This window comes from Pezoporus wallicus, unplaced genomic scaffold (genome assembly GCF_028554395.1).
Source record: "Pezoporus wallicus isolate ANWC-B61680 ecotype Strahan unplaced genomic scaffold, APGP_CSIRO_Pwel_v1 contig_6814, whole genome shotgun sequence".
In the NCBI taxonomy this organism is placed as follows: Eukaryota; Metazoa; Chordata; class Aves; order Psittaciformes; family Psittacidae; genus Pezoporus; species Pezoporus wallicus.
Window position 1 is genome coordinate 2,404,573 of NW_026639755.1, and position 25,399 is coordinate 2,429,971.

General features: G+C 43.1%; 2 protein-coding genes across 12 annotated transcripts in view; one reads left to right on the forward strand and one right to left on the reverse strand.

Annotated features, from left to right (window-relative positions):
• The first annotated feature begins 1,011 nt into the window (after positions 1-1,011).
• Positions 1,012-6,938, forward strand: GSTK1 (glutathione S-transferase kappa 1). The gene is made up of 8 exons (XM_057415908.1): positions 1,012-1,106; positions 1,654-1,735; positions 2,469-2,597; positions 2,927-3,027; positions 3,212-3,247; positions 4,731-4,847; positions 5,397-5,490; positions 6,637-6,938. Exons 1-8 carry the CDS (start codon positions 1,041-1,043, stop codon positions 6,675-6,677), a joined length of 666 nt encoding a protein of 221 aa, XP_057271891.1. The 5' UTR covers positions 1,012-1,040; the 3' UTR covers positions 6,678-6,938.
• Positions 6,939-7,079: 141 nt separating this feature from the next.
• LOC130602730 (rap1 GTPase-activating protein 1-like) overlaps positions 7,080-25,399 on the reverse strand; it is a 40,927-nt gene continuing 22,607 nt past the window's right edge. For 5 of the 11 annotated variants that reach the window (XM_057415906.1, XM_057415905.1, XM_057415899.1 and 2 more), the window contains 11 exons: positions 24,899-24,970; positions 24,638-24,724; positions 23,848-23,982; positions 22,196-22,342; positions 20,896-20,999; positions 18,338-18,454; positions 13,916-14,042; positions 13,725-13,827; positions 9,652-9,737; positions 9,425-9,496; positions 7,080-8,010 (listed from right to left, as the gene is read on the reverse strand). In XM_057415906.1, coding sequence (XP_057271889.1) covers positions 9,473-9,496; positions 9,652-9,737; positions 13,725-13,827; positions 13,916-14,042; positions 18,338-18,454; positions 20,896-20,999; positions 22,196-22,342; positions 23,848-23,982; positions 24,638-24,724; positions 24,899-24,970 — 1,002 coding nt within the window. In that variant the 3' untranslated portion in view covers positions 7,080-8,010; positions 9,425-9,472. Of the gene's footprint in view, positions 8,011-9,424; positions 9,497-9,651; positions 9,738-13,724; positions 13,828-13,915; positions 14,043-15,367; positions 15,646-18,333; positions 18,455-20,895; positions 21,000-22,195; positions 22,343-23,847; positions 23,983-24,637; positions 24,725-24,898; positions 24,971-25,399 lie in introns of those variants that run through there. The other 6 variants (XM_057415897.1, XM_057415900.1, XM_057415901.1 and 3 more) reach the window with 6 other exon arrangements.

A 25,399-nucleotide genomic window follows, 5' to 3' on the forward strand; every position in this document is an offset into this window, starting at 1 on the left:
GTGCATCTCTGCCAGTGAGTATTGATCCAGACCAGCTGGCAAGCAAAAGACCCATACAGTGGGTGAGATGGCTCAGGATCAGGGCACGAACATGCCCGTTCAAAGGGCCTGTAAATGTTCATGTTCTTGTGAATCTAGAGGGTGAAGGGTATGTTTTCACTAGCGAACTTAACCCCAATCAGCTATGGAGCACCAGGACAGGACTAAGCATCTATACGTGCTTTTAGCTGTGGTATGTTGTACGGGAATGCTGTTACAGGCAGCACTCTGCCTGTTTCAGTCTGTGCAGCCACGTTAGCATCCTCAGCGTATGTGTGCGCACGTACCTATCTCTGTGGGGGACACACGCAGCCTCACTGCTCGCTGAACCCGCACCTCATACAGCAGCAACCACATCTGCAGGCTCCAGTGGCTTGGGAGGAGGAGCTCCCAAACCCCAGAAGATGCCTACGTCGGTTGTCTTTTAACACCCCTTAACGTCCATAGGAAAACGCTCACAAAAATTGACAGTGTTTATAAAGAATGGTTCTTAACGGCAGGGTTTTTCCAGCCACCAAGGACTTCACCTTGTTACCGCCCATGACGAGATTTCCCTTCTCTCTTTGATTTTACATGCCCTCCGCAGGCTCCGGCAGGGAAGCCGTGCTCCCGGGAAGACATGCCGGGCTGCTTCGCTGAGTCAGCTCCCGGGCTCCCTCCTCGGGAGCCTCCTCTCCTCCTGCCTCGCCACGGAGAAGGGCACAGACGACAGCCGCGGCTCCGCACCCCTCCTCTTCCTCTCAAAGGGGAGGCAGCAAACGGCACCCGAAGCCGCGATCGGGGCCAACCACGCCGGCGGCACGGGGGAACGGAGAGAGGCGGAGCCGGGCTGACGAACGGAGACTGCTGCCAACGGGAGGCGAAGGGCGCTCCGCCTCCACCGTCCCTCGCCCGCCCCGGAGGAGGTGCCGCTGCCGCTGGGGCGCCCTGGGTAGTGGCGTCGGGACGGGACGGGACGGGACGGGACGGGTCGGGCCGGGCCGGGCCGGGCCGGGGCAGTGATGGGTCGGACGGTGGTGGAGCTGTTTTACGATGTGGTCTCCCCTTACTCCTGGCTCGGGTTTGAGGTGAGGGCATGGTGGAGACAGAGGGAGGCCGTTCCCGGGAGCCTCGCCGTTCTCCCGCGGCCGTTCTCCCTCCTCGGCCCTGCGGGCTGCGGCTGCTGCTGCTGATTCCCCTTTGGGAGGCGGCTGAAGGGCAGCTTGCCGGGCCGGCTGCAGCGCTCCTCCTACCTTACGTTTAGGTTTTGGTTTAGTCTCACTCGTGAGGGGCATTTCGGTTTCTTCCTCTTGTGTCTCAGCCGAATGGCGGCATAGCCTCTGTGTATTTTGGAGGTTTGATGTTTAACAAGCGGAAGGATCCGCTCATGTTTTTGATCTTTCCCTTACTTAGCCTTGTTTAGACGTGTATAGTTGTATCACAAACACAGTCTTAGTTTCTCTGAGATCAGAACTCTCTAGCGGCATCCACAAAAAGCTTTTAGGACTATTACTAAAACAATAGAAAAGGACTTATTTGCAGAATCTGTTTAATGCCCTAGCTTATTTCCTAGCTGTGCACAGCTCTATAGGCATCTCTTCTGACTTAATCCATCACTGCTTTTTTATGTTGCAGGTGCTCTGCCGGTACCGGCACATCTGGAACATTGATCTGCGCTTTCGTCCAGCTTTCCTTGGGGGCATAATGCAAGCAACTGGTAGGCAATACAGGGAGAGTAGCTCTGTAGGGAAATACCTTCTTCACTAATACGATGCTGGTGGGTAAGCTCTTAGTGAGGGCAGATTCTACGGAGACAGCTTTAAACTGAATTTTGGCACCAGTAACTAAATACAGAGTTGCAGAGCTCGGTAGTGACTGAGAAATCAGCCACAAGGAACTTCATGCTGTTGCAACTACACAGCCACTGTTTGTGGCACATACAGTGTATGACAGGGTGCATCAGTTCTAATCCAGGATAATAATAATTTGGTATGGAATGTTTTCCTAAAGGTTTTCTGTTGGCTTCACACCAGAATTAGTTTGTGGAACACTCTCAGTTTGTAATATGCATAAAGGATGACCTAAAGTGGTACTAATGGCCTTATTAGTAATTAATGGCCCTGTTAGAAATTAATCACTGAGACAAATCGGGAAATTAACTAGTCTCTGCATTTGTTTAGCTTAAAAGTCATCTGTCTGAATCGGTATAAATCCCTGCTAGGGCATTTTTACCATGGTTTAAAACTGATTTTGCTAACTTAAAGGGTCCATTTGTGCAAAACCAGTCTAAATCATGTTTAAATCTTAGCATTATCTTTGGAAAAGCTGTGTATGTTTCAGTAAGTCGATACGAAATTCTGCTCTTCCTTAGGCATGTGTATGCATGAGGTCTAATTTGTCCAGTTTTGGTTTTGTCCAGAAAAATCTCAACAGAACTATTTTCCTGAAAGGTAACAAGCCCCCAGCAATGTTGCCAAAGCGTGCAGAATACCTGCTGCAGGATGTCAAAAGGATGGCAAAATACTACCAAGTGCCTGTACACATTTCAGGAGATGACTTCAAACGTGTCCTTGGTACAGGTAAGTTAGAGTCTTAGCTTAGTTGGCATCTTTCAACTCTCAGCACTTCTGGTTCAAGTTCTTCCTAACAGTAAAGACGAATTCCTTGTCCACAGCCTCTTCCTGTATCTGTGAGCAGTGATGTTTGTACATTTGTAACCATAAATTCATGGAGAAATATGGTTATGAATGATATTAGCATGGAAGATATGGTGAAACAACATAACCCTTACAGGGTGGGGACTGTTACAGAGAAGATCATAACTGCTCTTGGGTAGTACTTGTGCAGGCCATATCTATTCCTGATCTTGTCCCTTCAGTGTGTTTCTTTGTCTTCCCACTAATCCCAGGCACTCTCGGAGCCATGCGTTTTATCACAGCCATTGATATGACACAACCACAATATGTGGAGTCCTTATCTAGGGAGTTCTGGCTACGTTTTTGGTCACAGGTCAGTGTTTTATGAAGCCAACTTCCTGATCCATTCTGTGTCACCCTTCCCATCCCACTTTGTTCAAATGTGGAATTTGAGTAAGAGAAATGAAATGTCTTTTAATGCAAAGTCATGAAACTTGAAGTCCAGAGCTAAGCTTTTGTTCTTAAATACTGAATCACGTGTTTTGTTCTTTTACCAGCGTGAAGATATCAGTCAGCCAGCAAATATATTGGCTGTAAGTGTCTCCTTTTTGTTGGTGCTTCTGCATCTCAGGTACAGATTCTTACTGGTGCTTGGATCAGTAATAGACATGAAGTCAGCTTAGTCAAATGATCACTTGGAGTCTTGAGAAATTTCAGCTAGAAAAAAGTGGATTTGATTTCCTAGCAGCTCTGTTTGGAATGATTGGGTGGAGGGTCAGGCTTTGAACGACACACAGACCCACTGCTTGGTGGTCTGCGAGCATCCCCCTATGTTCAGCAAGGCATGAACAAGGTAAGCATCTTGTTTGCTCATGTCCGTCTCCATGCACCCCTGCAGCAAGTACTAGACTTTGGTTCTGGAAATATGGCATTCAGAGGTGGGTGAGGCATCCCAACCCTTTCATCCAAGTCTTTATAGATGAATTTATTTTACACATCAATTAGAAAAATGAAATGTTGTTTATTTTTACCATATTTATAGATGGTGTATTTATAGATGGTGTATTTATAAACCATATTTGTATGGTTCCTCGGTATTTTTCACTTCTTTCTTTACTCAGCAGTAACTTCACATAAATTAGAATGTACAGTCTTTGAATCCTGCCCCAATCCACTTAAATACCCCTTCAGCCCTAAAATGGTGAGGACCAGATACTACATCTCTTTGTAAATGTTGCAGTCTAAACACTGGGGCTACTGAACATACACAGGAATTTGTTCTATTCCAGTGCTACACTTGTCTGTTTCCTATTCAAGCAGAGTGAAAAAGAGCTGCTAACCTCCATGGGGAAGTAGGAGAAGGTACAAGAAAATGTGGATGCTAAACAGAAAAGTGATTAAGAGAAAGAAATTAAAACCCATTAACACCTGCATGTGCAGGATTACTGGTCCACGTGCAATACTGTTAGTATTTACATCACTCAGGTAGATGGCAGGAAGTTAACATTCATTTGTGGAATACTTGATTAAAATAGGTACTTCAAAGTTACCCAGTAAACATTGAACCTTTACCTTTGGCCACTTTATCTCATTCCTGTGTGGCAGAGGCACAGAGGAGGTTAAAAAGATACAACAAGAACACCAGCAACTGTTTAACCTCTGTGAGTTATGATCTTTTTTCATGCAGTATCAAGTGCAGATCCTGTGTAGCCATAAATCTTGTCTCGGCAGGCTTGTACAGTAAGATTTTCAGAGGAACACTTGTTTTTTATTATCTGGTAAGTCATCAGATCAGAGGCTAAACTTTTTGTCCCTGTTTGGCAACTCCTGAAAGAAAGTGCAGCTTTGGGCTTGGAAGTTTAGAATAGCCCTTCTGCTTTCTATCTAAGAGTTCATCAATGATGAATGGGTTGGGAACACAGCAAGACAGTTGCACAGGAAGTACTTCAAGGGTATTTTGTAATGTTTCTGATAATAGACCTTGGGTGACAATACTGAAGATTGAACTAACTGGACCATAGTAGGAGTTGGAATATTTAGTATGAGAATACTCTGAATTCTGTCCTGTTTTCTCAGGCTGCCAGACAGGCTGGGCTATCTTCAGAGCTTGCCCAGAAAACACTTGAAATGATTTCATCCCCTGCAGTGAAGAACCGACTGAAAGAGACAACAGAGGAAGCAATAAAATATGGGGTGAGATGCTTCCAATGCCAGCTGGCATCACAGCTGGGCATTCCTTTCCTATTAAGAATACTGGGAAGCAAGGAACAGTGAAGGTGATGATTAGAAAGCAGTATACAGACCATCTCCTTTAAGTGGTCTTTGTTTTGGTTTTGACCATGTGAAAGCTAATTCAGTGTCATTGGTAGTTTTTCTCATTGTCATCTGCAAAACCAAGGTTGAGCCATCCAGCTCATTCCAGCTGGGCAGCAAGGATGGGCAGCTATAGGACCAGCACTAGGAGATACCGTTTATTGCTACTTGACATAAAACTGTGGATTTGCCAGGCTGAGGTTTTTTGGTGGTTGGGTTTTTTTGCTCCTTCAAAAGGGGCACACAGGCTCTGGAGAGTCGTCTTCTTTGTGATGGCTCCAATTAGGCTCATCTGTCAGAATGAAGAAGGTGAAAAGAAGGGGAGGAAAAAAAGTCAGTCATTGCTTTTTATTCCAGAGGCTTGATGATGTATCTGCAAAACTTTCTGTCATTGTAACGTTCTCTGTTTCATCTCCATGGTGTGAATAGGCATTTGGGATGCCTGCTGTTGTGGCCCATTTTAATGGGGAACCTCATCTCTTTTTTGGCTCTGATCGTTTAGAGCTGCTAGGCAGCGTTATAGGTGAGTGTACCTAATAACATCAGTTTGGGTTTAATGTTTTCACCCTCTTTGAGTGAAATATGTAATACAGCTAAACAAAACGCTCTTAAGGTCTTTCAAATATTAAATAATGTTGGGTGTCCTTCCCATGGGATGAAACTGCTGACTGGAATGTATCTCAGTACAGTTAAGAGTGACCAAAGATGTAGTCCTTTTCCAAACAAGAAGTCCTCCATCCTCTCTCTGTACATTTCAAGGCTTTGTGCTCCACATGCCATTCTCAAATTACTACCAAAACTCTTTAATTTTCAGAAGTTCATATCTAACCTTTCAGTACTGGGCTAAGATTAAGACTATGGCTGACACTTAATGTTCCTTCTTAATGGAAGAACATTATCACAGCTTCCCAGTCCATAATTTGTAATCACATAACTACAGAGCTTTTTAACAGATATTCCTATACTGACCATCATTCTTTTCTTTTTTTCTATGCAAACTTTGGGGTTTTAAAGATAACTGGAGTAGGTTGTGATTAATAAAACTCAGTCACCTGCTTTTACGTGAGTTAGAGCACATTTGGCTTTTGATCTCAAAATTTTTCACTTGAAAGGGTTTGTCACTACAAAGAGTTAAGCATATAAATTAGCTGTGATGCGTTTGGTTTAAGTCACAGGCTTAAACAGAAGGGAAGTTTTTCTATAATCCTATAAAAATACTCTTGTTGAAAAGGAGAGAAAGATGAATACCCAGCACCCTTTGCAATAGTCACTAACCCTAATTGGAATGTTGTGGCCTGGTATCTGGCCTCAACTCCAAGGATTTCAACAGATTTTCCTTTTGTTTCTCTGACTCCCCAGCCTTCCACCCTTATTCTCTTCCTTACCCTCAGCCCCTCAAACCGGGAGTCCCTCATGCAGAGTGCCCCAGACATGCAAAAATCTGTGTGACAGAGGAAAACAGTTCTCCTGTACAGCTTCAGTTGTGACTAGACAGTGACAGATGTATGGAGCTGGCTGAAGCATGCCAGACAGGATACAAATCTGCGTTTCATCAGCAGTAGATACCCTTCAGAAGTGAAGCAGAAACAGTCATCCTAGTGCAGAAAGGTGACTGACCAATCACTTAACATGCATTTAACATTCTCTTTCGTGCTGGTTTGTCTTGCAGGTGAAAAATGGCTGGGACCAGTTCCAAGCCCAAAGATGTGAAAAGTCCTGGGGAAACATACAAGAATGAAAATGTATCTGTACATGGTCAGTCCTCGGTGATTATGTGAACGTATCCAATTTTATGGAGAGATGGCTTTCTCATCCTTAACAGCTAACTTTACAGCTCATTCTCTTCTCTGATTATGATGAATTTCAAGGTTTGCCAGTATTGCCAGTCTGGGGAGGTCTTTGCTAATAAAAATGTGCTTATTTTCTTTCAATAGCTTAATGATTAACATTAAAGATTAAACATTTAACTTCTTGGAGATTAAACGTTTTTCTTTCCTGATCAGTTCTCTTTCTCTTACCCCAAAAGCACGAGGATTAAATTGTTATGGGACTGTGATCTCTGGATTTCACATACCTTCCTGCTTGTCCTTTATAAACACACATACACACAGCTTAAGGGAAGTTGGCCACGTTCTCCTTTTATTTTAAGTCTGAGGTACTACATAGACATGAGAAGCACAGGATGAGGTATTCACACTTGCCTTTTACTCTGCAGCATGGCAATTAAAGGGGCAGAAGAGAGAAGAGTGGAAGACAGAGGGACAATTCAAGCCCAGTGAAAAATCTAGGGAACCAGTCAAGTATCTCAGAAGGAACTGTGCACCTCCTGGACGGTATTTTATGTCCCTTGCTCTGTGGTGACTGACATTTGAAAAGACCATCACACAAATGCTTTCTTGGGAACTAACCCCAGACCCTGCAGGGGTTTTAAATTAATGCTCTTTTTACAGTAATGTCTTTGGAGGACAGTGGTAAATACCATGTGAATTTAACTGGTAACTGAACCAGACTCCGTTTTGCTTCCTCAAGGGTGGTCTAATTGCTGTCTATGCAAAGGTGGTTTGGATATGGCTATATATGGCTTCCCCTCATGTATTCTGCAGAGAGAAAGACAGGCAACAACTAGCATTTAAGAAATTTCACACTAAAATAGTTTGAACCCGGACCTATATTGGCTGAATTGGAATAATACACTTAAATACTGATTTCTCAGTGATTCCTGGCTGTCTCTGACACACCACTGAAGGAAGCAGAAGAACTAGAAGCAGATGGAATTCCATTTTTTGTTGCTTTCTGAAATTTAAGTAAAGCACATTCATATTTGTTCACTTAAACAGCAAAGCCTGGAGCAAAGCATCAGAAAAAAAGAAACCTGTATCCTTCATGTTCTTACACCTGTAAGTGTTGTGGTAGTATCATGTGTTCCCCCATCCACAATTTTTCCTTCTTGCACCTCTTTCAGCTCTTCAGGAAATACCCTATCAGTTGAGAACTTCTTCCTCCTTTCCACCAGTGCACCCATTAGTCTTTGGGCAAATCCTGCCTGGAATTTAAGGAGATCTTTGTGAGATACAAGAGGCTACATTGCTTTAGGAGTTAGAATGATAAGGAAGTTACATAGGTGGATGTCACAGGTTTCTTTGAGTCCCTTGAAGCCACATTGAAGAAATTTACCATTTCCCCCCTCGAAATTTCCTGGTCTCCAACCTGTGCTATCAAACTGATTCTGAGGTTGTAATAAAAATGGAAGGACTGAAACATTACTTTAGGCCAAGTCACCCCACTGACCCAGGGCCACTGAAGCAATTCTGTCTCAGAAGCGGGTGAAATGTATTTTTATGGAAGTAACGAACTCTGGTAGGAAGGTGGGAAGAATGCAAGGAACATCTTGAAGTCATTTCATGGTGAAAGCCAGGGTTTCATGAAACTTGTCCTTTCAACCAGCTTGACTGAAAAAAAAACCCAGCCTTTGTGACAGAATGTTGTTGATTGGCAGATGGACCAAATGAGATGGATCTTACAGACTAATATATATTTAGACCTCATAGCAGTCTTCTAGTATCTGAAGGGGGCTTATAAGGATGCTGGGGAGGGACTCTTCATTAGGGACTGTAGTGACAGGACAAGGGGTAACGGGTTAAAACTTAAACAGGGGAAGTTTAGATTGGATATAAGGAAGTTCTTTACTGTCAGGGTGATGAGGCACTGGAATGGGTTGCCGAGGGAGGTTGTGAGTGCTCCATCCCTGGCAGTGTTCAAGGCCGGGTTGGACAGAGCCTTGGGTGAGATGGTTTAGTGTGAGGTGTCCCTGCCCATGGCAGGGGGGTTGGAACTGGATGATCTTAAGGTCCGTTCCAAGCCTAACTATTCTATGATTCTATGATTTCCCAGAATGATTTTAAAGGCCCTTAGACCTACCTGAAATCAGTGGACAGGAAATGCTCAACGCCATAGGTACTAAAATAGTACTTACACAATATTGAGATAGATAGGGAAAATGCAAACTTCGGATTTTCCTTACATTGTTTGTTGCCTGTCCCACTAATGCTAGGCTGAAAGCAAACAAGCAAGCGTAGAGTAGGCAGAAAGTCACAAAATGAGCAAAAGTGGTTGTGTGTGTAATGAAACCACAGGAAGCAGAGGATACGTGCAAAGAAAGCTAGGCTGCATCTGAGCAAAGGAAACCAGACAATGAAAGAAGAGAAGGAAAAGAGATTAAGGCAGAGAGGTGTCTCAATGCAAAATGCTGTCTCTGACAGGGGGCAGGCAACCAAGAAGGGCAGAGCTTAGGTGGATTAAACAGGCCAGAGTTGGCTGGCCATGGAAGAGCCTTTGGGGAAGGTTTTCTGTGAAGCTGCATAGTATTTGCTCCGCTCTTTCTGTGAGGTCAGAGGCAGCGCAAGGGCCTGCCTCCATGTTGAACCATGGGCTTGCAGCACTTCTCCATGTCCCATTACCTGTGCTTCTCACCCGGTGAGCACCAACACCGTTCTCCAGCGGTGACCTCACACGCAGCACAAAATGGAAGCCTGCAGAACAAGGCAGTTCTTTAACCTTCCTCTGCAATCATCTTCTTGTCCTTTCAACCCTCAGCAAAGCAAAGCCTCCTAAATCAGGTTTCTCTCCTTTCTCCCATCCTTATCTCTGTGCGAGTGAGAAGGAAATGTTTTATTAAAGCACTTACTGGATTATGGTGATGAGCATCTGCTTTGCTGTCTCTTCCTTTTCCAGTGGAGCCAGCAACACTGCTGGAAGGAAGCAACCTGCTTCCTGGAAGGGAAGCAAGCACAGAACAATAAATAATCAAGAGAGGATCCAGGAGGTGCACACATAGTTAGTTTTACCCAAAACTTCCACAGATCTGTGGATTATGCACATGTAGGAGTGAAAGGAATGTACCTACACCTAACTTGGCTGATGTTACCTTGACCTACTCCTCATTCCAGTTTGCAGCACAAGGAAAATGACTACTTGGCTTTCATACTATTAAAAAGAAAAATAGAAACCATTGGCCACTGGTTTGAGGCCGTGTTTCAGTGCTGTAGCTGTTCTGGCTCCAGCTTCTTGCCTAAATAAGCTGCATCTGATGAGTAATGAAGGCATTCTCCACCTCCAAAATGCTTCCATCAGACCCTATTTTCAATTTATGTAACACAAAAAATAGTTTAAACTAATGCAGCAGGTTCCAGCAGGTGACAGTGTCATGCAGTCAGGCTAAGAAATGCCAATGAACACATCTGTGCCCTTATCCTTACAAATACACTTCATGAAGCAGAGTCTAATCATTCTGTGTTTCTCCTCCTTCCTTCCTACATTTGATCTCAGGGTTTAAGGAATTTGCCTATCATCAGGTATTAACACCATGGCAAAACCAGGGATGAAATGCTTTGCAAAGTTCACATATGTAATACGTAGTTCTGCTTTCATCTCATAGTCACCATACACATTTCACAAGAAATGAGTATGATGTCTTTTAACGTAACAGCCCTCTTTCTTACACCAGCCTAATTTATCCGTAGGTAACCCTCCATCCTATGCACTAAGGATGGTTTACAATTATTAAATATAATAATTTCATAAATAGTAGAGTTTCTGGGATTTAACACATAGTGGTATTGCAACAGTAAATCTGTACTGTAATCTGTACTGTAACTATTAACTGTAACTATCAGAGGAAAATGGAGAGCTCGAATGAAAGAGTTGATGTCAGTGTGGCAGAAGGAGCAGATGAGTTACTTTGCTGCATACCTATACACCGCTCCATCAAGTGGGTTAAGAAAGCTGTAAAATTCAGCTAATGAGGGATTCCTGCAATGAGATGGCAAGCCAAGACGTTCTTCACAGGAACATTTGTTCTTTTTGACCCATACATGATCATATCAGTATTTGCTAGGGAATGGCTGAGATGCAACAGTGTTTCAGCAGTTTCTCAAAGATGGACTATTCCCTTTCCCAATTTCATGATGCAATTTAAAACTCTGTCATTTAAAAACGAAACTGGTACATCATTGTCATTTGTTGCTAAACAGAGGCTTTAAACAACATGAATTTGCAATACCAGGGTTCTTCTCCATTTTGTATATATCCCAGCTCCAGTACTTTGAGATTTCATTATGATATATGTTTGTAGGCAGTGACTAATAGTCAAAGTAACTTAAAAACACCTTTAAAACAACTATGCATATTAACTGACCCAGAAATGTCTTAAACAAAGTGTTAAGGTGGGTGATAGCTGAATTTATACCCTGGCCTTGAGGCTAGGGGAAAGGTCACCTCTGCCTCACGTGGTACACGGTGGCACATGAGACATGTTGGTGCTTTAAAGCAACTCAGAAAACAGCAGTTTTGGCAGCAGGAGTTCTCTATGTCTTTATCTAGCACTTTTCTACTGGAGAGTACATCGAGTCAGCAGCTCTTTCCCTAGGTGGCAAGCTGGGAGCTCAGAGCGGGCTGGGACCTGTGCTCTCAACCTCACCCTTGGATCTCAATCTGAACTTTCATAGCTCAGCTATAGCTCTAGGATGCAGTGGGATTTTCTGTTTAACAAAGAATGCAGGAAGAAAACTGTCGAACAAGTGTGTAGAGGGGCAAAAGGAGAGAGAACAGCAGCCGATATAATAGAAGTTTATAGTGGATCAGTTCCACCTGGCCTTACATGACACCAGTAGATGGGAGTAGTAAATGGATTTGTGAAAAGATCACACATGGATTAAACTATAGGCCATGGCAGGGCAGGCATACAGCACTGTTAAAACCAGCACTGCATTATGTCTGACTGAGAGTGCTCTTGGAAAAAATGGAGGGCAAGGGGAATTGCAGTTACCCAAAAGGTCAAAAAGGAATGTGAAATCTTTTACTTGATGACAGTAGACTGAAGCAGAACAAATCAGTTTGCTTTTACACTTATTTTCTGCTCCCGTTAGTATTTCTCACCGCAAGTAAACACAACCTATTAGTTCACTTTTGATGGGGAACTATCACACCTAGCCACTAAGACTACAGGAGTGAATATAGCTCAGACGTTTGTGAGGGGGGCTGTGGCCTGCTCAGGGTAGTGCCAGACCTGTGGAAATGGCAGGCTGCACAGTGCCATGGTGACACAGTGAAAATCCCCATGCCACCAGGCACAAAGTAGATATTGCCTTTATGGTGCCATTTTCAGATCCCTTCAAAGAGACACAGTTTCATCGTGTTGGACCTCCTGGCTTTATAGTAGTTATTTATCACTCTGAGCTGAGGACACTAAACTTGAAAGCCTTGAACACAAGGATCTACAGAAGCTCATTCCCAGCTTCTGCCTCTTAATAGCAGCTCATTAGCTCTCTCCTGCTGTGAAGGTTCCCTACATGCTCCTTTTCCATATCACCACGTTTAACACCATTATGTCTCTCCCTCAGGACAGGCAGGCTCTGCATATAGCATACCAGTTCCTAATTCTAGCATCCTGCATGGCTCTCTTCTTCCTCTGCATGATCAGTAACTCCATTTGTTTATCCTTTTCTTCAGTTTCAATTATCATCTTTTTGGGTTCTCTTGTGTACCTCAGCAATCATGCTGTGAGTGGAAAAAGAACACAGGTCTCTGCAGAACATCTCACAGTAGCAGTTCCGTTGCCGTTGCTAAGATATAGGCGATTTTAAGTAGGGATCTAATGTCTGCTCTTGGTATCTCATACAGGGCTGCTGCAGAGATTGAGAGACCTAACTCTGCCTTCAAAGGAAACTGGCTCTGCTTTCTGACCCTTGTGACCTTTTTCAACAATCCGTTTTCACATAATTCCTATAAAGATTTCACTGTTCCTTCCAACCAAGTCTCTTCCTTGCCCTCTACATAATCCCTAGTATCTCTTAACCATCTACATAATCCCTGGTATCTCTTACCATCTCAACCTGCTCTTATTCCAGAATCCTTCACCAAGAAACACTGAGTTCTGCCTTCCACAGCTCCTAATGGCTTCTCAATCTCAGAAAAGCTTAGTCATTTCAATCGTACTTTCCCAGAATCTTGCACAGTCCCTTCAGCCTAATTCTCAGAAACAGACTGAAACTGATTTTAATTTTCCATCGCTTTAGCTTTAGGCTGATGCTCAACAAGAAATGCTTCAACCTAAACCAGTTCATTTTAACAAAGTGAAACAACTGCGAACAGGGTCTGAGATCAGGGCAGCTGAAACAACCTCAACAACAGATATTGCAGCAGTTCTGCCTGCCGTAGGACTAAAGAGAACTTGTAATGGCTGTAACCATCTCTGCACTGTGAATGAATCCAAGCTGACTTTAATCAACTACAAAATTTAATCAAGTACTACATTAAGAGCCCAGCTTCAGCAGTCAAATTGCTCAGTGTAGGTTAGCTACCCGATTACCCACTTTCTCAGAAGCACAGTGCTTTGTTCAGGAAGTACTGTTTCTGTAATTCCCATATCTAAACAATCTGGTTTATAAAGAGACGTGGGCACTGCATTCAGAAAAGCAACCACTGAAATACATGCTCTCCATAGCAACACGAACACATTAATTATTTGCAATTTACTCTACCTTCTTCTACAGTATGTACAGCACTATTTACTCATGCTACTGAAACTCCTGTTCTCTCCCCATTAAAGTTTACATGCTGTCTTCTCTCCCCATTACTAGTGCCTATCATTTACCTATGCTTCTCAGATCTTAAGTACAGCATACAAAAGACATGGCTCAACCTCTCCTGTGCCTCCAGAAGCTCAAGTAGAGGATTTTTCCTTTTTTCTTTCTTTTTTACCTGGTGAGCTGGAAGTACTGGGTGTGCAGTCACTGTCATCCAGCCATACGCTGTGAACCACTGAATCCTGTTTTGGAGGGCCCTCAAGAGAGCACATCAGCTCCTGGAGAGGGCAAAGAAGATGTATTTTGACAATGCACTTGGTAAAATCAGGGAGGGTAGCCTCTGTTTGTTAGAGATCATACACCCACCCTGTCATTCTCCTCTTCCTCAGATGTTTCATTTTCTCTCAAACCACTACAACAACTGCTTACACTGGATGAAGAACGTGACAACGGCTGCATCACACAGTATCCTGAAGTCTGACTCCTGAGCATTCTGTGAAATGCAAGCATTCAACATCATCATGTTTATTGTTACACACAGGCTTGCACTTCTTGTGACATATTTTATTATACAGCAGTCAGAAACAGAAGAAATTCTCCATCCACAGCTAGTTTTTCCACCAAGGAAGAGAATTCAGATCAACTGGCTTGCATTCCTTCATTTCTAGAGGTTACTTCATTTAGTAGAAACACCACTTCTTACTTCCATTCTGGATAATTGTATCACCTAAAAGTCTTAATGCAGAGTTGAACCACCTGAATTTAAGCACTGTTTACCTGTAGACATTCACTGAAGTCAACACATGCCTTCATTTTGGAGAGCAGAGATTTTAGGAGCCTAAATAAAACATGATGAGGTGTTAAACTGAGCATAAAGGGAAGGTGCTACTCAGCCTAAGGCCACCCATTCCCACAGCCACTCTCAGCCCATCATATCTGGTCTTAAGTGAAATTCCAGACAGTACAAAGGGACTATAAAGGCATATTTTGCATGTCATGGAGCTTATAAACTGTTACCACTGTGTTTCTGGACACTGAGGTAGTCTGGTGCATGTTTCGTATCTGCCAAGAAAGACCCTTAAGGTCAGCTTCTCACAGCTCAGAATTTGGGATCCACTGCTTATAGTCATCTTGGAGAAAGAGCAGTCCATGAGGCTGATACGCTTACATAGTGGAAGGTGCACTGTGCATGTAAGCCTGGCATTTGTGACAAAATATTCACTGCCTGCACAAGAGACCAGCTAATAAGAGAGAGATGAAGGGCTCAAAAATGTTAAGAAACCCCAAAAAGCTAAAAGAAGCAAGAAAGATAAGACACCTTTAACATACTAAATATATTTATTCCTTCAGAAACACTGCAAAATATGGCCAGTCTGACCTACAAGCAGTAATGAAACCTAAAGTCCCAGGCATATTACATGCCAGCATGCAACAGGGAGAACAGTAAAGATTGGGCCAATATAGGCCAAGATATTTCCTCAGGAGATTAGGAAACATATCTTGGAGGAAATGCAGACCAACATGCTTCTCCCTTGGCAGAACAAATCAATAACATGAATTTAAATGAACTGGGACTTAGATTTCCACAAAGTATCTCCTCATCAGCATCCTTCCTCAGCAGGTTTCTCCATCCTCGTTCTCTGCACTGCACTTCCTGACCTACGTCATCGAAAAGCACTAGAGACAGATGGAAACACGTTCTTCTCCTCTTGCCTTCTGTGGGCCAAGCTGTTCTGTTCTCACTCATGTGAGGGGGGGGGAACAGAAGGGGAGGCACTCAAGGTGGCCTCCTTTCCCCACCATTAGTAGAGCCTGGTTGGGCAATAGGAAGGGCATAGAGCCAAAATGCTCCAATAGGAGCTATCTGTCCATCTCCCTTTCCCAGGATTCCTGCTCCAGGAACTGCCAGTGGAGCGTTACTTGATGCCACTTGGTCTCTCCACAGTCCTTGAGGTCCTCTAAGTAAGTTCATGCTCCTCTTAGCCCGGACTCTCATTTCACCCCAAAAGTCTTGCCAGTATCTTCAGTGAGGCAATCAGTGACTGAGTAGCATCCGGTCCACTCCTGATTGGCTTGATGTCCCCACTCAGATGTGTCTGAGGAGGGAAAACACACACACAAAAAAACCCATGTACTTTTCCTAGGACATGAACACACACAGTACAGTGCTTGAGTTTTGAGATGCAACCCTAAAAGCCATCTGCTCCTGAGGAGTTTTGCTACCTGGTTACATAGGCTGGGTTCATTCTTTTGAGTCTGTCCATGGGAAAAAAAAAAAGATTATTTGGAAAGCTATGTGAACAGGAGAGCAGAAAACCTAAGGACACTTGTCCCTGCGTGTAGGAGAGAAGACACTGTTAGCCCAAGTGAATGATGAGGTCTCATGGATTCTGGGCTGATCGCTGCAGAAGGGTGTGTTGAAAACCAGCATGCAAGAATAGGAAAAGTAAATGCTGGTTTGTCTCTACTATAAAGGACAAATCTATTATTTATGCGTTCCCCTTGCATTTATTTCCAAGTTGTTTTTAGAACATAGATGAAGAGTTTGATCATTCAAGTCTGGAATTTGTTACTTAAGTTTAGCAGTGAGATGCTGGGTGCTTTTGAGATAGAGGAATCTCCAGTGATGCTACCCCCTGGAGAGAACCATTAGAAATATGCCTGTATCATGATCCTGATTTGCAGTTCCACAACTAATGACCAATAGACTAATCCAGTAAAACTTCAGTAGAACTTCTGTCTCTAAGACAGACTGTTAGAATTACGCTCCATGCTTGCTCCTGCAATACTGTGCTAATGCCCTCTTGGTGAAAATGGTGTGCTTTACATGGTGGAATTACATGTTCTTGATTCCTTATTCCAGATATGATGCAGAAGGGCTGGTCCCTAGCTCTGAAATCACAACTCTAACTCTGGCTAATCACCAGTTGTGCAGAACTCCATGCTACATCCAACCTCATGAACAAACTGTCCAGGAATGGGCTAAACTACCACACCTGTGAAAGGATTTTTTTCTGGTGATTGTACAAGTGGGTTTGAGTCCACTACTGGAAAAAGATGCATAGAGAGAATCCTGGAGACAGAAGCAGACAGAGTGCTAAGTCATACAGGTCATGCCTCGTGTGCATGAACAATATTTATGCAAGTATCGTTAGTGAAATCCCATGCTATGTTTGCTTTCTGAAAGCATGTGATGCCAATCTGAAACAGCCACTGCAGCGGGCTCACCTCCACAGCTGACAAATGGAGAATGGGGCTTTGGGAAGCGGGGGAAGCCCATAACCAAGTGCAGAAATCAGGGACTGATGTCAAGAAAGCTTCATCCTTTTTTTCCAGGACACGTTCTACTGGAGGGTAACCAGCACCAGCCAAGCTGAGATGTTTTCTTACTAGGCAGAATCCTTGCTGATTATGCAAGGTTACTTCAGCTACTTAATTAGAGCAAGAGTCCCTCACACATGCCTAGCCAGGAGCTTCTAGTTCACTAACAAGGTCCAGGTAATGCTGGAAGATGGGGGTTGCTGACCAGTCAGCAGTTCCACATCCTGCATCCTCTCTTGTCCTTGGCTGTCAGAGCTAGCAATCTGAAACGGTCTGTTATCTCCTAGCTGTGCTCTCATCTTCCTCCACACCAAAATTTTGGACACTCACACAACCTAGAAACTAGTATCACAAAAACATACTTACCAGAACTCTGCATCTGGGCTGTGATAAAATTCTGGGCAGTCCTACAGCATACAATTGGGTAGCTGAACTACTGCAAACAGTCACCAGGCTGTAATTCTTAGGGAACATTGGGTCTAGTTGGAAGGAAGGCCCTTCCCTGCCAGACTTGGCACATGAAGCAACTACAACAATCCAGGCCTGGTTGTAGGGCACCTTCTGAAATCTTCTTAGAGCAGCCCCAGTCCTGAGAAAGGGACATGCCCCACTACAAAGTACTCGGTGCCCTTTTTGCCCCAGGTCTCATCCAAATTCTCATGACAAAAATCAGGTGTGGGCAGGCTGTTCCAGAAAGTCAGCTGCAGTCGTGGGTTTAAAAGACAGACTGCTCCGGTGTCTTGGAAATAGAAATGTGTGGTTTCCATGAAGTTCTGAAGGATCCTGGATAGGATCACAGCCCAGCATAATACAGCTTAGCAACAGCAAAGCTGCACTGTCAAGAAAGTGCATTTCTCCAGTTTTTGATCACCAGAAGCTGGAGAACTCTTCTGCAGACTACTGCATGTAGTGTTTTGCAGAACACTGGCTGTGGTGTGGCATGCTTTACCACTGAAACATGCACATGAGACCCTGCTTTAATACTTTGGGACGACTGAAGACAACTAGTTCACACTGGTTGGGAGTAGCAGCATACATATTGCTTAGAGGGGCAGAACTTGGGTACAACCCAACATACCCTTGTCCAAGCTTCTCCATAAAGCTCCAAAATCACTCCAGAGCAAACTATAGAGGAAACATATACATGAGTAAGCATGGATAACTGGACAGCTAGGGATTTGTGTATCCTGTTGGATGCAAGCTAATATTACAGTAAAGATATAGCCAAAATCACCTTTAAGTGGTCCAATCATTCTTCACTGGCTGTTTAAGAAAGCTCAGTTCCTTACTTACATGCTCTGAATTACTGTGCCATGGCCAGAAGACATCTAACTTTTAAGATGCTGGAATGCCTGATGTGCACAATGTCAGGAAAACCTCCAACAGAGCAAGACATGCACCACCACACTTCAGCCAATACCAAACACAGTGAGCAACTTCCAAATACTAACATCATTTTCAACTCACTTGTTCTTCCTGTTGGGGAACTCTGGGGAGCTGGGACTGGATGATCCATCAGACTTCAGGTCAAAGAACGTCCCTGGACTGTCCAGCATCTTCTGTATCCTCTCTGCAGTGTCTCTGCTGGGACAAAAAGAGAAACCAGCTATAGCCCAGGGATAGAATTAACCACTGTCTATTCTAACACTTCCTTACAAGCCACTTCCTTACAAGAATACAAAGCTAGATCTCTTGTATACACAAGAAAGGGAAGCAAATGCAGTTGTGTTGAAAAGAACAGACTCCTTAGATGTCACCTGTTGAGGGCAATATATTAGAAATCACCAACTTTAAACTCCTTATGGATTGATATAAAAGCATAAAATAATTCCAGTATTCTCCTTAAATTCTTCATTTTCTTCTACCCCTCCTCATTTTCCAATTTCATTGATTTTAAGCTTTATGATTTATTAGAGCTTATTTATTGCATAGAATATATTCATATTTATAATACATATTTCTATTTATATAATATAATGTATAAATTTATAATGCATAATATATACTATATATTTCTTGCATAAAAGAGGATTCAGCAAATTTCCTTGTTTCAGGATGGTTCCATTTGTTTGATTGCTACTAGTACTGGTAAAGACACTTCTGCAGGAAGCTGTCTGTGTGAGTAACTGACAAGTGGGGTATGTTTAATAAAGGATAGGAAAACTCAGGATTTCACTGGGGTTTTTTTGTGGCTTCAGTGGTGGAGTTCACAGAGTTCCTCTTCTGCTCTCTTGGCCAGTTGATCCTACCTGTACCCCTTCACATCACAGCTCCTCATGCCCTCAGCTGTGTTCATACAAATGTTTGTGGGGCTGGAAATTACCCTGGCAAAGAAGAATCCTGAAAATGAAACAACCCTGAAACTTGTATGACACAGGAAGGAGTGGGATGCAGCGGGTCAGCTCTGTCATCAGAGCCTGTGTATCATAAAGCTTCAGGGTGAAGTCCCACAGGACATGTTGAGATCACTGTTCTTAGAGAGCGAGACCGCTCCAGCTTCCTTCACTCTTGCTGAGTGTACTTCTCATCTGCCCTGGTACCCATCAGGCTTCTCTGTGAGCCAGTTCATGGCAGAACCTGGCAGCCAATTAATCCAACAAAAGAAAGTTGGTACTTTTTCTGTTAGATTAATGGGCTGAATCAGTTCCATGAAGGGTCCACTAAGCATCTGAGCCATCACAAGGAACAGGACAGGATGGGATAGCTGAAAGAGAAACCAGGAGAGGGAAAGTACGGTATCTGCTTTTCAGTAGCAATGAACTTAGACCGGTTGGTAGTGAAACTGCACCTTCAAGAATTACCCCAAAAGGCTTCCACAAACACAAGATAAGGCTCACTGTGCCTCATACCTAAGATTACAAATAAGCAAAAGGAAAGCTAAAGAAACCAAACTCCCTCCTAGCAAAGAGCAAGGAGGATTAAAAAAAAAAAAAAAAAAGGAAAAATCCAGGATTTTTCCTTGCTGTAGAAAATCTCTTACAGATCTTTAAAGGGAACAGTGAAGGATGTTGCACGGAAAGTGAGGGATTGAGGGGCACAGCTGCATAAGATACAAAACTATTTAATGTAGTCAGGAGCTGTAGTTACCGTGTTGGCTGAGACTGTTACAGGGAATTTGGCTCAGATTTCATTTTTCTCTAGGAAAGTTCTATAGTATTTTTATTCAGATTAGGTCATAGGCAGATTAGGTCCAACTGGAAAGAAGGGAAATAGGGATAGTAATTATCCCTATTGTGAAATCACTGGTTTCCACATAGAAGATGGCTTTTCCCCTTTTACACTGAGACATTAAACTGTTCCCTGGAATTCTTGCAACTGGGAAAACTGTATAATAGATGCACAACACTCCTGTGACTTTTAAGACTTCATAATCTTAAAAAGGTGTCTCAGCTAGAGCTGAGGCAAATTTATCCATTTACCTAAATAATCTCTCATCACCAACAGACAACTTCTGAATGGTTGTAATCTGGCAAATATGCCATGTCATGCCTTGAATCCATATGTTACCTCTTCATTATAATCATTTCTAAGCCCACCTAACTTAAAACACTAACCATTTTGACTTACAGCATTTTTAATTTAATCCCTTTAAGATATTGGCAGTTTTGCCTACTTGAACTTTTTAACATGAAAACACACACATCCCCAGTTTCCCCTTCCAAAGTGAAAGCTTTTCATCTGACTCTTAGCTAAGGTGGCGAATACAGAACAGGAGAACCAGGAGTCCTGGATCATACTGCACAATATTCAAGAGCAGTCTTACTATGTTCCTCCACCCATCTCCTCCCTTCTTCCTCAAATATTGATACTCTTCACTTCCACACCTCCTTTTTTATTTTGTCTGTTTCTGTCATTTGTCCATTTCTCCATTAGTAAACAATCAGGCTTTTCTTCCCATTCCAACCATTTCCATTTCAGTTCTCACTCCTGTTGATTCCCTTCTGTTCTTACATGTGCCTTTCTATCTTCCTTTTCCCATCTCCTCCTGCTTTCTTTTCTCTGTCTTATCTTCCCACAGCTCGTACCTCTTTTCCTCCTGTATGTTCTCAATGCCAATAGCACTACTCCGTCGCCCATGGAAGCGGCTGGCTCGAGTACGTGATGGGCTCCTACCAGGCAAGGCAAAGGACTACAAAAAAGGAAAGCGTGACAGAAAGGAGGGGAACAAGACAGGAAGAATTGTGGAGAACTCGAAGCACGAGATAGGGAGTTTGCAACATGGATTCAGATTCTCTCCTTTACTCTGAAATACAGTAGCACAGCCCAGCTCCATCAGTGCAAGGAGCACTCTGTCAGTGAGAAAGAGAAGCTAGGCTTATAAAGGTAGTATGAAAAAGAGACAGAGGCATAGGAACAAAGGCAGAACAAGATACACAGCCACTATAGAGAGAGAGACTCAGGAAGAAAGATATCCCATACGATGAGAGAAGGAGAAGGTAAGAAAACTACAAGTTAAAAGGAGAGGAGGTGGCAGCAAACCCAAGTTGTTGCTATTCTGTGACTTTGTTGTGTTGACATACAGAATTCATGCAACCAAACAAACTCTCACCAAGGAATTCCCACATTGAAAGGCATCTTCCTGGCTTACACAGAGGTGTTTTCTTGTTGTTTGCCTGTATTGACATCATTAGTGCAGAGACCACAGTCAATTGGATGGATTTTGACCAATATCAGAAACACGTATCCTTTCCTGGAAATGTTTGTCATGGATTTATCATGCTTACACTGATCAAGGATGTTTAGTATCCTCATCAAATAAGAAAGCCTTTGATGATGACTGGAAATATTCACTCTTTATCAGCCCAAGTTTTTATTAATTTGCTGCTTGCTCCCAACATGCAAGTTCTATTTACAGCAAAATAGCACCTTGAATAAACATTGTGCACCTGCTTTATCCTACAGAAAATAATCTGACTGGTGAAATTGAAGCAAATGGAACAGATCTAGTGTCCTTACGTTCTGAGCTCTTGCCACATGACAATACAATACCACTGCGGTCAAACCACTCTGCACGCATTCTTTTAAGGTATGGCAATGTACAGGATATAATCCGGGATAACAGAGATAGATGTCTGATGTAGAATCATGTTTGGCTTTTTTCCCCCCACTCTGCAACGTCAGCTCTAGTTTACGGCTGAACTGCGGCTAGAGATAGCACAGATAAAACAGACTGCAAAGCGTGCTGTCACCACTTGTGAAACAGGATGATACAAGAGATTCACAGAAGGACAAGAGGACAAACTAATAGGAAAAGAGAAACAAAACCTATGGATGGATCACAAAGGAACGCCCGGTTTCTCCTGACAGCCCACCCGAATACCTTACCGCAGCAACAGCCTTAGGGCCCTCGGCGACACTCTGGCTGAGGGCAAGGCCAGCTGGCATTGGGCGGCTGGGCAGGGTAGCTGGCTGCTGCTTTCTCATGGATATTCCCATGGTATCCAGGCTCTGGCTGCGGCCTCTGATCACCCGCTGAACAGGAGGGAGGCAGGGAAACAGACAAACACAGATACACATATAGACATGCACACGGTAGGGTAGCATGAAAATAAAGCACAACAGATTGGGTGGAAAGTTCTCACAGACCAACACCAGAACCACAGAAATCCTAATTCCTAGAAGGAAGAATCTTAGATATTACCCGTTTTTGGTCCTAGGCAATTCACTGCCAGGGAAGAACTCTTCCTCAAGTATTTCTCTACTTTTACTTCCCTTGTCCTGTTGCAATAGATTCCCTACTACTATCCCAGCATACTGGATAGACCAGCATAATCTGTACAAGTCCCACACACTACAGGCTACAAAATCATACTGTTCAAGACTGCAAGGTTCAGTCTTGCACGAGCTTGAGTGCTGGTTCCAAGGGGAAAGCAGCCATATCGAAATTGGCAGCATTTGAAAAAGCCATTTTCTAAGTTTACTCAGCCTTTTACAACCTTTTCCAAATGTCTACATGACATGCAAGTCGCAACATCTGCTAGAAGTCAGAAAAAGGACATTTTGGGATAATTAGTGTAAGACATAGATGGGTATGAAATTCCTGGTTAGCAGCAAAGACAGGATAGGCAGATTGCATGTAAGAATACACCTCAGTAAAGCATTCCAGCTCTGACCAAAGCTATGCATATAGCTACCAAACCTATACCTGAATGGATTGTTTTCACAGCCCTTAACAATTCTAACCAGCCCCCTATACAAAGCAGGTGGAGGTCATCTGAAGAAATGCTATTTATAACACATCTCTCTATCCAGACAGATAACCTATTATACAAATGAAGTGTTGAGGCATTATCCACAGAAGTGGAGAGGGGAAGCAGATAGAAAAGTAATATAACATTCTCTCAATATAATCGGTTCAAAACTCAGGTTTGCCTATTCACATGAAAACTTTGCTTCCTGATGTCATCTTGATCACTTTTAAAAGTGAGTTCTGCCACTTGATCCTGACATCACAAAAAAAGCATCATCTACACTGAACAAAGGCAAATTAACTCTGGCTTTTACAGGGCAAGTAAAGCATCACAGTGTTTGTTCACAGTGCATGAACAGATATGTTAGAAACTCTCTTGCAGTGGCTCTTGCAACTCTTTCAGATACAGTGAGAATGAACTGGAAGAGATCTGCTGGAGGAACTGAAAGCTGCTTGCTACTAGTTATTACAGCTCCTCTTGCAAACACGCCTTCTGTAGTCATAGAGTGAAACCCCATCTGACACCAGCATGAAGTACAAAGACTCCTGAGGGACAGCATGGAATTCCACCCCGGACCACACTGCAGCTCTGCAGGAAGGTACATAGAAAGGGGATAAATGTCTCTTCTTGAGAGACATGGTAAAGCACAGCTGAAGATGCTCTCACAAAAGTATGGAAAGACTTAAGCACAGCTGCTCAGCAGGGTCAGTATTCCTTGGAGGGATACCCAATGAACTTGAGAAAAGTGTGAGCAACTGGGTAACGAATCAATCCACTACGGCTCACCTTGAAATTCTCAAGGAAGCCCCCACTGCCATTCTCTATCTTGTCATCCTCCCCTACGGGTAATCCCATCATACTGCGGCTGCGAAGCTGTAGCTCCTCAAAAAGGCTCTCCAAGAGGGCACTCCGGGTTCTTTCCTGCATCAATATCAGGAATGAAAACACAGTTATTATTTGGAGCAGAGGGATTTTTTTTTTCCTCTCTGTTTTGGCAATGTCTCACATACTCCTTGATACATAAATAAATCAATCAATCATCACAAAAATTACTTTGAATGGTATGAAGTGGCTTTAGCTGTATCGGCATGGAATATATTACAGTAACACCCAGTCCTCTTAAGGTCTTTCTAAAGCAAGTCATAAAAAACATCAGTATCTTTTACAAGTGATGTAACAGAGGCATGTATTTTTTTGATCAGGCAAGCAGCAGAGCTTGGAACAGGATTTTGGTACCTTGAACCAAAAATCAGTAATATCAATACAAAACCTGAAGCACAATACTCAGTTTCAGCTAATACAGGATTTCCTCCAGCAAAATGAAGGAAATGCATCATATTCCCATTCTGACTTGAGGATTAGATCTTTACATTAGAATGCACCCGTGCATATTCTATCACACCTGCTGTGAAATATAAAGGAAGCATCACACAGCCGATTATAATCCCATTTCATCATCCTTTTTCAAGCAACACAATATTAGAAGGAAGTAAAAAAAAATTGCACTGTATTTTCTTAATCTGTCAGAAATGCAGTTTTATAACTTCTAATGGGAGCAAGCAGGCAATAGACCCACCTCTAATTTAGCAAATTTCTCAGCTCGATAGCAGCTGTACTCAGCATTGATGAGCTTGACCAGGAGAAACTCACGGAATTCTGCACTCTACAAGTCAGGACAAAGACTAGACTGGAGATGAAAACAGTAGTAAAAATAGCACACTCCACCTTACTACTCTTTAGACCTCCAAGACCCCTAGCCAGACTGACACTCCTGACTCAGAACACAGGGGTGTGTACCACATCCCCCTGCCATCAACACTGGACCAGAGAAACAAACCTTTCTAAATATGGCTGGATTTGGCAGAGGGGGTCCAAAGAAGGGGACATCATCTCGGGCTGTGACTGAAACCTGAAACAATATAAGGGGCAAAAAATAAGTACTGTAACACAAGTGAGACTACCAAAGCCTTCAAACTACTGTGGTACATCCAATCCCTCCTGAACATCTACATAGTTGAAAGAGATCTAACGTGCTACTCTGTGCACCCATCTGTTTCTGAACTCGGTGAACGGATGTGCTGGTTTATCTCCCAGAAATTCAGTCAGCTGGATGTGCACACATTAAGAGCAACAAAAACCAATTGAAATAATTGGGGTTTTTTAAACAGTATTTTCAGTAAATATTTTTAATAATAACCAGTGTATTTAGAACAACAGCAACAAGATGCTTCTATTCAGCCTGCAATATTTACCTCCACGAGAAGACCCTTTGCCAATATGGTTGTACCGTATTGTATGTACCAATATGTATGGGGTTTTTTTGACAGAGAATCCTCAG